The sequence below is a fragment of the Phoenix dactylifera genome, unplaced genomic scaffold, assembly GCF_009389715.1.
Source record: "Phoenix dactylifera cultivar Barhee BC4 unplaced genomic scaffold, palm_55x_up_171113_PBpolish2nd_filt_p 000077F, whole genome shotgun sequence".
Lineage (NCBI taxonomy): Eukaryota > Viridiplantae > Streptophyta > Magnoliopsida > Arecales > Arecaceae > Phoenix > Phoenix dactylifera.
The window spans coordinates 591667-606677 of NW_024067676.1; the positions used below are offsets into that span (position 1 = coordinate 591667).

The 15011-nt window shown below is 41.0% G+C and overlaps 1 protein-coding gene and 1 pseudogene across 1 annotated transcript; both read left to right on the plus strand.

Moving 5' to 3' along the window:
* Positions 1–1731: 1731 nt before the first annotated feature.
* On the plus strand, positions 1732–9624 carry LOC103715114 (ras-associated and pleckstrin homology domains-containing protein 1). Its single transcript, XM_008802644.3, has 3 exons — positions 1732–2141; positions 4629–4756; positions 9032–9624. The coding sequence occupies exons 1-3, from the start codon at positions 1901–1903 to the stop codon at positions 9311–9313; spliced, it is 651 nt and encodes a 216-aa protein (XP_008800866.2). The 5' UTR covers positions 1732–1900; the 3' UTR covers positions 9314–9624.
* A 136-nt stretch (positions 9625–9760) lies between these two features.
* LOC103715113 lies at positions 9761–13310 on the plus strand (annotated as a pseudogene).
* The last annotated feature ends 1701 nt before the right edge of the window (positions 13311–15011 follow it).

The window sequence follows — 15011 nt, forward strand, 5'->3', positions numbered from 1 at the left end:
GTAGATCTTATGCATTCAAAACTATTCAAAATGGTTAGATCACAAATAATCAATTTACACATGGTGTATGTGAACGTACCCATTTGAAGCCCGTGAGATACTCTGCAGCCCAGTTTGGCTGCCATTGCCCTATTGTTCCCACTTGGGTTTGTATCTCGGATCATTGAGCTTGGGTTATTTTGCAATTTTCCATGCTAATGGAGTCAGTCGATACGTTGAATACATCTAACATGGTAAAAATAGATAGAGTCATTAGATTCATTCATGTTCGCGGATATGCAGTGATGAACCAGAGAAATTGATATAATAAACCAGTTATAGAGGCAAAATTAGGGCAAACAAAGCTAAAAATGGAAAGAGCACACCTAAAAACATAGGGGGAGTGGTCTAAACCAGTTCAGAACTAGTTCAAAAATGGGTGAACTAGGTGGTCAAAGTAGTCATACCAGTTTGAACTGGTCTAGTCAATGCTGTGAGTCGGACTAACCAGCTCCAAATGATGAGGTGGCCAATATATGCTAATGTGGTAGCCAATATGGCGGATGTCATAGAATGATTTCGCAATGCATGCTAATGTGTTAGATGTCATGTCTGCCGATATGGCAAAAGTGCTGACGTGTCACTGTCAGTGTGTCACCAATGATGTGGCAGCAAAGAATCGAATATTGCAGTTAATGTGTCGATAACGTGGTCGGTAATGTGGTAGTTTTGCTGATGTGGTGCTGACTGGACTAGGCTCGATTTGAATTAATTGGTTTTGAGTTGGATCTTCTTTCGGACCCGCTTGGGGCATCTGACCTGGCCTCCTTCCTTCTCGTAAGGGCTTGGATCCAAGCCCTAATTGTAGCGACAGTGGTGGCAAGGAACCGTTTGGCTAAGAGAAGAGGATGGCATCGCAAAGCCTCTTAGAAAAAAGAGGCAATCGACGGCGGAATTTCTTGACGACGAAGGTGATGGTCAGTTGCCATGCTGTAGTGAGAGGAGGTTAGGTAGCTGTCTTTCCTTGCAACAGAGATAATGAAAAGTGGTTGATGGAGAATGGAATACCAGATCTCGACGGTGGATCTTTGCGGGCACTTGGCTTTGGCTCAGTCAAGCCAAGATGGTGAGGAGTCGCCGACAACGGGAATGAGCAAAGACAACGAGGTGGCTGAGGATGATGATGCTAGTCACGATCAATCATTGCCGGAAGCTACGGGGACCGGTGCTGGCGCAGTTGTGAGGGGGTGGCAAGGCTTCAATGGGGCTTTGGCGAAGGGCGAAGGGCCATCGGTGGCCGGGACGACAATGATGGAGAGGGTGATGACCATGAAAGCGAGGAAGGGAGGCCGGACGGGTGCTCTTGACGATTATGGTATGCTGGTGAAGGAAGAGGTGGCCTATGGCAGCAAATGCCACGATGGCCATAGAGGCGATGAATCTAGATGGAGTGATGCATGGTCAGATCCACTTTCACTTCATGGATTATATATCTAATTTTTTCTTGCAGAAATTTGTGAAGACAAGAATTAAAGAACATGGAACTGCATCAGTCCAATCAATTTGAGAGCCGGAATCAAAACTATCCATTCTAAAACTGAGGTCAAATCAAGATTATTTGACCCAGAACAGTATGCAGCCCTAGCATATATACTCGGTGCTCTCAAATGTCCCAAATGGAGGTTGGGTTGAACCGTGTCAGGACCCTTAGGTTTAGGTTTCAAAATCTTAACGCACCCCAGCACTACAGAGAAGCACTGGCGTGGCACGTGCGCCACCGCGAACTAGAACCTTCCTTCGCTGGAACCGGTTCCCGGTTCGTTCTCCCTTTCCATCCATCTCTCTCTTCTTCGCGATCGATAGCTGAAGCTTCCATAGGAGTTAGAGTAGAATAGAAAGGACGAAGAAAAGTGGGGAGGGGATGGGACAGGCCCTGCGGCGAGTTACGGGGAGGGTGCGGCCGTCCCGGCCCGACCACCCGGCAAGGCCGCCAGTCAAGAACCCCGAGCGGCCGCCGCCGTCACCTTCGCGGCCCGACCACCCGGCAAGGCCGCCGGTCAAGAACCCCGAGCGGCCGCCGCCGCCGCCGCCGTCCGCGGCCCAGGTGAAGCCGCCGGATTCCCCAACGGTGGGGCAGGATCGACTCGGCATCTCCGATGCAGGTCTGACCAGCAATCGATCCCTTTGATGTGCTTTTTGAGCTGACAATGACGCGAATCCTTCTTATTTTTTGGGCAAATTCGTTTGTTTATGATGTGATTTTTTTCTTGGTTAAGATTTCAAGGACGAGTCTATGCTAGGTATGCGGTTTTGCTTTTTGATTTTTAATTTCCTTTTTTATAGAAGCGCGACTAGGCTGTTTTGAAGTTTAAATGGCGAATAAGACCTGGCCCTGGGATCTGCACCTGAAGCCATTTCTTCTTCTTCTTTTTTTTTTTTGGGGGGGGGGGGGGGGGGGGGGGGTTCGATTTGTTGTTATTTGTTACTGTAAGAGTTTCTTTTCTTCAGAAAATTCATTTAGTAGTAGAGGCGAGGTTTATGATTCAAAGACATATGGATTGAAAGACGCGTAATGGGAGGTCTTGAATTTGGAATTTGAGTCTGATATGAAGCTTGAGGATTGATGGGAGGATTTGGTCTCCCTTTTGAGAATTTTTTATGCTTTTGCTCATTTTATTGCTGCTGTTATTAGAGTAAAGAAAGAAGTAAAAGAAAGGAGGACGAGGAGGAGAAAAGAAGAAGGTGACAAGGAGGGTAATTAGGAGTCGTCGAATTTGCTGCATATAAAGATACTTACCAGTTAATCAAACTTCGATATTAAATTAAATTTCTGGGTTCCCCATACTTTTCAAAAGCTATATTCTATTTGGAAAATTTATTTTACATGACTGCCTGCATCTTTTTCTACTAATAATGTAAAATAAAAGGGAGACTGGTAATGGTTTCCCTTCCACTCGAGAATAGGAACCTCAGAATCATTCGCAGCCAATGTGTAAAAAGCTTATGAACTTCCAGTACCCCCCCTTAGATGAATTTATTGTATGAGTCATGCCATCACTGGTCGAACCTTTTGTACTAGTAGGATCCTATAAAGCATTGTTTCTTTTACCCCTGTCTCTTGATAGTTATATTTCCTTTCTTCTTTCTTCCATTTACTATGTAAATATTGGTCATCTTTTTATATGGTGCCAATTGTGAAAGCACTCTAATTATTAATTTTCATCGACGCTTTTTTATGTGCAATGTCTTAGCATGGAAGCATTAATCTCAGTACTCTGCAATTTCGACTATGCTCTCCCATGCAGCTGTACATGTGTCATAGATGAACTGAATGTTATCTGTTGATGATAAAAATCTTCGTTGATCAGAGAAAGGCACGGTTGAATGCTCTCTGTTGACGTGGCTTTCTTTGATAAGAGGAAGACACATTTGGATGTTCAACTGAAATCCTGGGGACAAATATGAAAGATAAATATCTAAGGTCTGTAGAGTTAAATGGAATTATGAAATGCAATTATCATGGCCCGAAAAGGAAAGAAGTTGAGCCTCAGAAATCAACATGTAAGGCTATGCGATGTCCCACTTTTTTTTTTTGAAAAAAATTAAGATCTATGTACAAAATTGGAGATATACGGAAAGATGAACCTGATAGTGTCACAGTGGATACTTAGGTGCGTCATGTGACTGCCACGTGTCTTTCAGGCTTGAGGTCGTTCGAACTCAAAAAAAAAGATCTCAATGTCAAATAAATCAAAATAATAGACAATAAATAGGCTCAAGTGAATTGTGAAAAAAGTGAGAATGATTGGGTGGATATGGCAGATTGACGAGGCAAGGATGAGTAAATTACAGGAATGGTGGAACTTTTACTAATCAATAACAATGTTGAAGTTCTAACTCATATGGAAAGTTCGAGGAGTCTTTGATTAGGAGGGGGGCTCCATCTGTGCTAAAGGATAATGGACAAGATATTATATATAAGATAACATTGGTGGAATTTATGATAAAGTCCTTGAAAAAGCTTGCTGTGTTGATGTAGTTTGAAATAGGAATGACTGGTCAAGAAGGATTCATGAAGCTTGTTGGAAGGGTTGGTACATGGCTTGATTTGTTTTGGTTGTACTTATGTTTACTTCCTATATTTTTGGAACCCATATACAAAGAAGATTTCCAAAGTTTTAGAAAAAAAGGTTTATTGGCTATGTTTATGGATCATGGATCATGGATCATAGCTTGATCTATTTTGCTTGTAATTATGCTTACTTTCTAATATTTTTGGAACCTTTATTTCTGAGTAGCACAATCTACTTAAGAATGGAATGCGGTTTACAAAAACAACAGAAGAAGAAAGATATGCTATTAGCTGCAAAATAAATGTCAGTTTAGGTTATCACTTAGCTCTACAGACTGATGCTGCTCACAAGATTCTGTGCAACTAATCTTTCTTCCAATATCTCTTTGCTTATTGAGTTACTTAAGAAGGATTCCTCTACTGCTTTCCTTAAACAACACTAAAGGCCCTACATTACCTAACATTGACTTGAGAATGACTTTTGATTTAGTTCCATCTGCAGTCATTTGGATTAAACTTTTCAGAATGTCAACTAGCTGCATCTATATTGACATCATCATATATCTTTTTGTTCTAGAGGTTACTTCAAAGGATAAAGATTACCAAGGTGTCCTGGAAGAACGAGATCCAACATACGATGAAATGCTCAAGCAGATGGTTGGGAGAATCACGTCAAGGCCTGGAGGGAAACTAGAAATGGGTGAGGTGAGGTTAACAAACTCTGTTCCCTGTTTCTTGGCCAGCTCTCAATTTTCATTAGTTACATGCTTATCTTGAGTTTCTGTCTGTCAGAGAAATGAGAGTAAAGAAACAGTCATCATCAATAACTTTAGGATTTGCAAAGCTAAAAAAAGAGGTGTTTTTGCAGTCATGTTAACATATGAGACTCCTGTTAGGTTGGCCATGTAGCATGGATCAATATCTTGATATTTGGTCTAGCTCTATGCACTTTTTCTTTGAAAAAGAAGTTGCAAGATAAAATCTTATTAAGACCATCTCTAATGAAGAAGAAAATTTTGAAACAGTTGTAATGTGATATTTTAATTATTTCAGCAAATGTTGACACCCAGATATCTTTTGGCTGAGGCATAGCTGTTGGTCGTTAGGTGCCATGTAATCTTGATGTCTTCTTTTTGGTGTATCTATTTGTTTATTTTCTCATATTGCATTATACCTGTGATTATTGCTTGAACACCAGACTCTTCAAGCAAAATAGAGTTACAGTTCAACTATTTTAAGACCCTATCTGCTGAGAGTGGGGGTTGAGGGTGGTGAGAGTGTGTTAGATTTTATTGGTTGATCCTCAAGTAGTAGGAACAAGTTTCATTTGTATTGTGATAAATTTGCACCCAAGGAGTCCGCATTCACTTTTATATTTTTTTGAGAGAACGGGAGGAAAACCCACCTGCACTAAATATCCAAGTCCAGATTTTTGTGGATGAACCAAATTAAACCTAGAACCTCTAGTTGCTAAGTAGAGGGGTGTAACCATGGGGGCAAGCCCCACCTTACTTGTTCATTCTATAATATTTATCATTTTCTATGCATAATTTGCCATTCCAGTTTTTCATTGATTTCCTTTTTTAATTATAATATGTAGCTCAGCTTGGTGATCAAATACTGCAACCTTTTCTGGTTTCCATTAGTGTTCACACTCATTCTGAGCTTTTGTACAGTTTATGCGACTTGGTTTCAAGATATGATAACATGCATTTATTTTATTATTAGAAGATATGATAACATGCATTTATTTTATTATTAGAAGTTTGAAACTTGTTGGAACTAAACATTCACTGCGGGCCTAAGGTCAGTTTGTTGAACATGAATTACAGAACTGAGTTTGTAAGGTTGGGATGCACACATAGCTTTTTGAGCTCATAATTAACCATAGGACCTTGCTTATGCACATTGTCAAAATGGTCAAACTTCAAAGTAGGAGAACTTCAAATGAAACTATTGTAAAACCCAAAATAAAGGGAACAAGAAGGATAGTACATTTTAGGATAACTATGTATTCTTGTAAGATTTCTGACTCCTGAGAATATCTATAACCATGCAGCCCAAGCCAATTTCAACACGGAGGGGGATGATGATGATTGGTGGACGATTAGAGGCTCCTTAAATCATAGTGTGCCATGTAACTACACCATAGTGGGGGACAAACTTGTGAGTGATGGTGGAGGCTCTCGCTTTACCACTGTGGCAGAGAAGATGTGCTTATAATGATCCAGCTGTTGCTCAATCCATGGAAATCACAATGGGAGGCCACGTGTTGTCAAATAGTAACAACGGCAAAAGGGAGAAGCGGAAGCTCTCTCCTCAAAAACAGTCCAAGGATAGCTGTGGATCCCCTACATAGCCGGAGCCTAATGTTTTGATTGTATATGGCTTTTTGGAGGCCATGGCCCATGAAGGCTCAAGCCTAAAATCTACGGGGTGCTAGAATGAGCCTGTGACCTAAAAGGAAAAATACACCCATCATGGCCACATCAACATGCCCTAGCAATTTAGGTTTGTCCCCATATCCAAATCTGAGCCTAGCATGTCATCTTGAATCATTTATCCTAATTTATAGAGGTAACTGTACTTTCTATTGAAGTCCCTAGCTACGCCCCATGTCCGCTCCAAGCATTCATCATTCCAATCTAATGCTTCTCCATGATGCCATCCATTGAATGTCCACATCATCTTCTACTCCAACTATTTCATGACATGAAGCCATTGAGGTAGAAGAAGGATGGATAATTCGAGCATCTTCCTCCTACCATGTTCAAGCCATGACTACTAGCTTCATATCAATAGCTGATGGGGGGAGTAATCTGGGTTTATTAATCATATGGCTCTAACCTCCATCAAGGTTCAGCCTAAGAAAGAGCTTACATGGTGACTCACCTATCAATTGCAATCACCTTGGATGGTGCAAAGGCAAGTCCCACCCTCCTGTTCCACCCAAATTTTCCAATGTTAATCCTCTCATGGAATTTTTAGAGGTACTGCTACCCTCCTTTTCAAATAATTTTAAGCAAATTTTAAGGAATCATGATCTTGATATATGCTTGCTTCCTGAAATAAGTATATCTAGGGAGTTTGGTCTATGCTCAATGGGTTGTTGGCCAACATTGGAATTTCTCTGTCATTACGTCCGAGGGCTTGTCCATTGGGATTATTTTTGGAAGAAAGTTTTAAAGGAGGTGGATTTCTTTAGTTCAAAAAGAAATTGCTTTTGGGTTGACCAACATTCCAGACAGTGTCACCTGAACACTCACCTTGAGCTCCAAAAATCTGTCGGAAACATATCAAATACTCAGTGTTCGGGACACTCCTTTGTCCTAGGATTTGTCATGGAGTTGCCACCCAGCTAAGTCCCTGGGAACTTATCTAATAGTCAGGGCTATAGGCAAGGATCTAGTTAATGGTGAGGAAGGGCTTATGAGCACATCTCCCCCAGCCCTCCTGTAGGGAGGTTAACTCACCCTTAGGTTCCTATGTATGCATGGCAAAATGTAAAGAAAAGAGAGAAGAAGTGAGGCACTTGAGGTTCTCTTGCTCCTTTCTTCCTTGTCAAATGGCTGGTGGAGGGTTAAGGTTGGGTTTTTTGGATGGTGGCATGGAAGGAGGGAGGGGAAGGCTAGGGTTTTGGAGAGGTAATTTCCAAAGATTTTCCAAATTCTGGCCTAATTCTAGGGGATTTATCCATGAATTTTTCTATGATTTCTTGTTAGGGTTTCTTGTTAGATTTTGGAAGAGGAGAGAGAGGTATTTATAGATAGAGGTGAGTGGTTCTAGGTCTAGGATTTAATGAAAGGCGAGGTTGCTCCAAATCCTAAGGCTAGGAAAGGGGAATTAACTAGCTTCTCCTTATTGACTCTTGGGTTGGAGGGGAGATATGGTGAGATGATAGGAGAATGTTTTATTTGGGCTTGTTTCTTTGGAGGGCTAGGAATGTTTTATTTGGGCTTGTTTCTTTGGAGGGCTAGGTTTGCATAGTGAGGGGAGGAATTAGTTCAATGTACGTGATTTAATGCTAGGAAATCTAAGAGTTATGATGGATTTGAGGTGACAAAATTTCATTGGCTAAGGGATATGAAGAGAGGATTGAAGAGGTGGATGGTGAGAATTTAACGAGAGCATGTTTCTTTTGACGGATAGGATTGTGCAAAATGAAGGGGTTTAATTTGATGGTCATGATTAAATCCTAGGAGATCTAAGGATTGTGATGGATTTGAGATGACAAGGTTTAAGGCTAAAGGGTATGAACAGATGATTCAAGAGGTGGATGGTGAGGATTTAAGGAGGGTGTCTTTGTTTGGTTGTTTTCCTTTGGAAAACTAGAATAGTGGAGAGAGGGAACGGGTAAGATAAGGGGATAGGGTTTAATTTAAGGGTGAGGAGAGAAGTTAGATGGAGGAATTTGATTGGGTCTTCCTCTCCTTGTAAGGATAGGTGATGTGGAGGATGAATAAATGGTTAGGATTTTGTAAGAGAGGGAGAAAAATTTCAACTTATTGATTAATGATGGTACAAGCCCTATTACTGATTTGGCAGTACTAATTCGGCAGACCTTGTGGCTGACTATTTTATTTTCTCATTAAATTTGAATTGTAGGTGAATAGTGTTTTTATCTCTTTGGATCAAACATTGCAATGTAGACCGTGATTCTCAATTTTTCAAGAATTATGGAGAAGTTGCCTTCTATTGGAACTGTTTCATGATGTCTTTGCCTTTTAACCCTGTAATTCCTGTTATAAGAAGTCAGAAAAAATTGCATTGATATTATGTCTTCAATAAAGCCCAAACTTGGCTGCTTACCAACTTCCCTAAGCAGAAATGGCACAAGACGATCATCTCATTTTCTTGCTTCCAGTTGTGGCATATTTGGTCTTAAAGTTTTCTGATTTGCATAGAGAGCATTAGATTACTTCATTTCATTGGTTGAATCAAGTCAAGATTATTTACTAGTGTGTAAGTCTTCAATTGCAGGCTTTTGTAGTAGAAAGATACAACAGACCAATGCCAAAGCTTCGGAGTTCAAAAGCAGAAGCTGGGGGAAGTGTGCAAAAACCACTGCCTCCGGGAACTCTAACTATTGAGCAAGTGCGCCAAATCATCCTTCTTCACCAAGGTAAGTCCGATGAGCACCAAGGGCCCATGGACATTAATGACATTGCCAGCAAGTTCAGAGTTGATGGTACTCATGTTCAGAGAATAGTGCAGTTCATGTCATTGCCCCCAGAAGATGGTAACGGAAAATCTGAACAGTGACTGCAGGTAGAATGGCTAATTGTTTCTCATACAATCACATGCTTTGACTTATAATAAGTCGGTCAGTCTGTGATGGATGCTTTTGTATCCTTGAAATATTGAAGAGTTCCAAGGAGCTGATTTTATCTGCTCTTGTTTCTCCGCGATCTTCCAATCTTTTTATAGATGGGAGTGCTGCTAGTTAATTTTCACCGGCCCTGTATCATGCGAGTAATTGGTATTCATAATTCAGATATGAATGGAAGATGGACTGACAGTGATGAGTCTGATATCCTTTCTCAATAAATATTCTTTTATCTTTTTTTCCCTTCTGAATATAAATTTACAGTCAAGTCACATATGGGTGCTTGAGGCCACTTTTTTTGGTTGATCAGATATTTGATTAAGGTGTTTTGTATGTGGGAAAGTTCACACCTCCCAATGCTTCCCGATAATCGTTTGAAATGAATTTCCGATAGAAAGGTATTGAATATAAACAACTACTGCTTGCTTGGATCTGACAAAGCCCATGGCACCTGGTCTATTATTTGGATTCAAGTACTTCCTCCATTGAATTCTTCAATTTGCTCCCAGAAGATCGAACAACTAGCAAATCATCGCCCGCCCTTTGTCAGCCAAAATTCTCGGTTTGTTGTAGGGCATGGTTTTTAGCTGTTACTGTTGAGACCATATAGACATGAGTGTGATAACTATGTCCAACTGTTGCTGGGTTCTGTTAATACAAGGTGCTTACTCTAATTTATATGATGCACGATGAATTATCTTAGTGAAATAGTCAAAATTTTTAAGGGAGAAAAAAAGGTTTTCTGCAGTTAAACCACCTCTTAAGGACATCATTCAAAGCAACTTGCATGTATGTTTGATCTAGCTTATTCAATGCCTGGACCTTTTCTCAACCAAAAAATGCTGTCCTTTTAAGTTCAGACAATCTCATGCTTGTGTTGCATATGCCTGTTTCTGGGAATCAACTTGAAATCTGAAATAGGTGAAGATCTTAAGGGTTGGATGAGCACTGTATTTGCTAAACATGCATTGTTGCATTTCTGTACTTAGTGTGGTCATAGTTTACTTTCCTACAAAATGACAACTCTGTTAACGTGCTGTTTGGATGTAAAGAAAGCGCCGCTGACTACTTCGGAACATATTCTCTGTATGATTATTCTCTGCCGTTTGGAGCAAAAATTTATTTAAAATGCCTTATTTCTAGGAAATAGTACGAGAGGGGGAAAACGGATCAAATCGATACGATTCAAGAGGGTCGACACGTGAGTGGATATGGATTTGAAACCACCCAAAATCGGGTCGGGAAAGATACGGATCAAGATTCGTATGCTCTAGACCCGACCCGATCCGACCCATTGGCGACGCTCCTTCACGAGACGTTCTCTTTTTTAATCCGATCTCTTCCCCATCTCCTCCTCTCCCGCGTCTCCGGCGGCGATCGACCTCCGGCTGTGTCACCGCCGGCCCGACAGAAGTTTCTCATCGGCATCCACCTCCAACCAACACAACCGTTTTGCGTTATTCTCTTTTTCTCTCCTCTCCTCTTCCCGTTCGCCGACCCGCCACCGTCGGTGTCGCTGCACCTCCGGTGGCCCGCCTCGTCTCTGCCTCCAAACAACTCCTTTCCGCCTCCACTCCGTTATCTCTTTCTCTGCACTCCGGCGGCGCTCCAACTCCTGTGAGTTTACCACCGGCTGGCACAGTCCCCTTGGTCCTCACTGTTTTCCACCCCCTACTTGCTTCGGTTCTCCCCTTCCGTTCCCTTCTCAAGGTATAATCTATTGAATGCTAGTTTGCTCTTAGATCCTTTTCTCGATTTGATGCCATGTAATTGTTTGCTGTTTTGTTCCAATGAAGAGTTCAGAATGATTTTGCTGCAGCATAGATCTGATGCTGTTTGTTTTTGTTGTGTATTTGATTCTTGGGTCTCTAGAATGAGTTGGGCCTTTTTGTTTAGAAAACGTTGTCAGCTTTAAGTATATGAGACGCAAGTTACGAGCTCTAATGCATATATGCGAGTCACTACCTATTGGTTTTCCTTCTTGTTCCTTTTGTTCAGGCAGAATTTGGAGCAGTAATATGCTGTGAGGTGCGAGCTTTCAATTTGCATGAAAAATAGCTAGCTTCAACCTATGCTTAGTGTTCTTAATAAGCTTTAACGATGCATTAAATTATTAATAAGATTTAACTCCTAGATGCATTTTATCTGTCCATTTCAGCTTGATGCTAAGTGCTACAGATTGTTGTCATCTTAAACACTAATTTATCGAATTCATTACTTGCATAGGAATCTGGGTTGGAAACTACGATGAAGCATGGCTCTCATTGTTATGATGCTTTTAATTTCAAAGAAACTATGCACCGAGCCCTTCTAAGCATTCTACATCATCCCCACCATAAAAAGTCACTTTGTACACTATTATTCTCGAGCCAGAACTTGACTATGAGCATGTTGTAAGTTCATCGTTACTTTTATAGCTTGTTTGGATGATTGAGCTAGAAATCCTATGGGATTCGTAGGTTGGGTCAAAGGCCACAAGCTTTTCAGGTCTTTGTGGAATTTTCCAGAAAGTAGTTACCACTTGTCCTTCTTGTCATTGTCCTGCTTCTTTGCTCACCTATTCCCCTATCAAACTTTTTAATTTTCTTTTTTTCTTTTATCCTCTTCCTGCAATGTTGCTTATGCAATTTAATTTCATCAATTTAGCGGGCAAGTGCAAGATTTAAGATTTCCATAGCCTCATCAGAAAACAAAGAAATAAAGAATTAACAATTTTTTATATTGGTAACTTCACGTATTTCCAAAGCACTGTAATAAAGGCAAAGACCAATGTTGAAACATAAACCCATGATTGCATACTCTCCTCATAAAATGTAATGCTTGCTATTTACCAACAAGAATTGTTTGCATTATTTGTTTGTCCAATTCTTGAGCCACCTTCCTTTATCTTTGTTGTGTGATTTTGCCATCTTGATGGAATGCTACATGAATCGCTTGCAGTATCATGTCATATCATGTTATTGGAAGTGTGTTGGCTTACAAGCATGAAAATGGTCGACCATCATTAGTGTATCATGATAGCAAATACCCACCAAATCCAAGTGACCCTCTGTGCTCCTTTGCTGCAGTTTTTTATCTTTAGAAGTTCATTATTTACACTTTTTTACCTCATCATTTTCATCTATACCCACTGAAAGTCTGAAAGGGTGGTAGAATAAGCTTCTGCCATGTTTCTTATTGGCAAGAGTTCCATCCAAAGGACACACTATGTTGTTTTGTCAGTGAGGGAAGATGCTAGCTATGATGAAATCCGAGCTGGTTATAAGGCATGGGAAAATAGATGAATCCGGTCTTCAACACAAACAAGAACAAAAGTTCCTGGATATAAAGAAGGTGTGATAAGTTCTTTCTGATTCCAAGTCCAAAGCAAACTCTGACGGGGCTGCAAGTCTCTAGGCAGGTGGTGGAGGTTGAACCAAATTGGGACATGGCTACGGAGAACCTCAGTGATTTTCAGAAGTTCTTCTATCAGTGCAGGTATGGTGATTATTTCTCGATCATGTTAATGGAGCTTGGGGAGATGGTCATCTCATTGCATGAGAATGGAGCAGTAGAAATACAGACATCTGCTGAGTTGCCATCATCCTTGGTTTTTCTTCCGTGTGTTTGATGTTCACTTAATATTCATCTTCTTATAGATGAGAATTCCTGGGTCTTTTTCTTTTTTTTGTGTAGTGCCTTGAATTGTTTGTGGTGTTAGCAAATGGGAGCCCAAATTTTTCTGTTTTCGTTAAGAAAACAGAAGGCTTCCAATTCATTTGAGAGCCAATGTATAACTGCTGAAGAATCTCCTTACATTTTTAAGAGCATGTATTTTGTGCCAGGACCAACTTGCAACAAGTCTAATACTGTCAGTTCTTATGATGTGGCTGAGCTGGCTTTCGAAGGTTCTACGGTGAAATGTTAATGGTAACAAAACTTTATATTCTAAAAGTTAGCCTGATGGCTCAAGCTAACTTTAATAACTAGTGAACTGCTCTCATTTTGTAAAAAAATCAGTTCATTCATCTTAAGATCTGTTTTGATTCTGATAATTGAAAATGCTAGAAACTTGATATGCATGGAGCTAGAATGGCAATTTCGATTAAAACAGCTTTAGCTTTCTTTGAATGCAAATCAGAGAAAATGCCTAGAAAAGCTCCTCACCAACTACAAACTTGACCTGTAACTGTTGGGATCCTTGGTTGGGTCACAAAATTTAACGTTTTTTTCCTTTTTGAAATTGGAGTTACGTATAAATAGTCCTTAGATACGTATGATGCACATGAGAGAGGGACACCAGGATAGCCAAAGTGTTAATTTCTATTTTTCCTTCGACTTGGTGCGATGTGTAGGCTATGAGTCGCATTCCTCGTAGGCATGGCATTTTTTCTGTGTCTTGTCTTAATATGAGATAGCGATTTATGGTCCGGGTAGATGTCCCTCTTAGGATTTGCTGTGCCGGTACTGTACCAACATAAAAGATCATAATAGAGAGAAAAAGAAAGAGCGAGAGAAAAAGAAAGAGCGAACGGAGGAGGGAGGAAGGGAGAGAAAGAGGAAGGTCCGCCGATTTCACTTAAAAATCATAAATTTTTTTACAGCAGCTGGACTCTTATTTTCTACGAAACAAAGGTTCTCCTACGCTCTTCGCCATGCACACCAGCATCAGGCTCCCTCTCTCTCCCGCTCACTCTCTCTTTTCTTTTCTTTTCTTCTTCTCTTCTTTCAACGACAGCGTTTTAGTTTTTTTGTTAGAACCGTCCTGGTAAGCCGCCAGTACAGCTCGAAATGCTCCAAACCGAGTGGTTCAAAATGGTTTCGCTAACCTTAGTCCTTCACAAAAAAAAAAAGTTTAAAAAATATGAAATATTTATTTGTATCACTAGTACAAGTCAAGGTAGATGATCAAATAGACATTTGCTTAATATATTTACACTTGTTGGAAAGTAAGTCCATAAATTTTTTATTTGCAGCAAGTGGACTTATAAATGTATAAAATACACGGTCAGCACACAATTCACCAAAGTAGGGCAAGAGGCACTGCACTAACATGAAATTTATGGGGTTCAAGGAGTGACGACTGTGACCACCTATTGCTCCGGAATATTAGGGCTATGATGAGGGATGGAGGGGCCTTTCAGGCCAAGTATGTAAACCGCGAAGCTAATGGGACTGCGGATTGGGTGACTGCTTATGTAGCCTATCACTCCGGCAGTACCCTATGGGCTGGAGATGGAGAGTTGCCCCTGGCACTCCAAGGTATCCTATTTTTTGACTTTATTTGATGTATCTGTACTCGTCAGGTATGATCCATCCGTCATAGCAGCAGCAGCAGCAGTAGCAACAACGTCGTGAAATCTATTTCAATCCATCTCGAGATTCGTGCATGAAGCCCTTGTTTGCTAAATTCACCTGGGCCCCACCTACACCAGCGGATCAGCACTCGCTGCACCTTGTTATCTCCGCCCAGCGGATCAGCTCCAGCCCCAAATCCACCCGTCCGAAACCGTCCGACTCGAGGCAGCTCCCGATCCGCTGAATCTTGTCTCGGATGCGCCTCACGGCCAACTGAATCAAACCAAGCGTGCCCACGAAGCGCCACGCGTTACGAAACGCTGCCCCTCGCCGCCTTGCTCCGTTTCGATCTCGGAT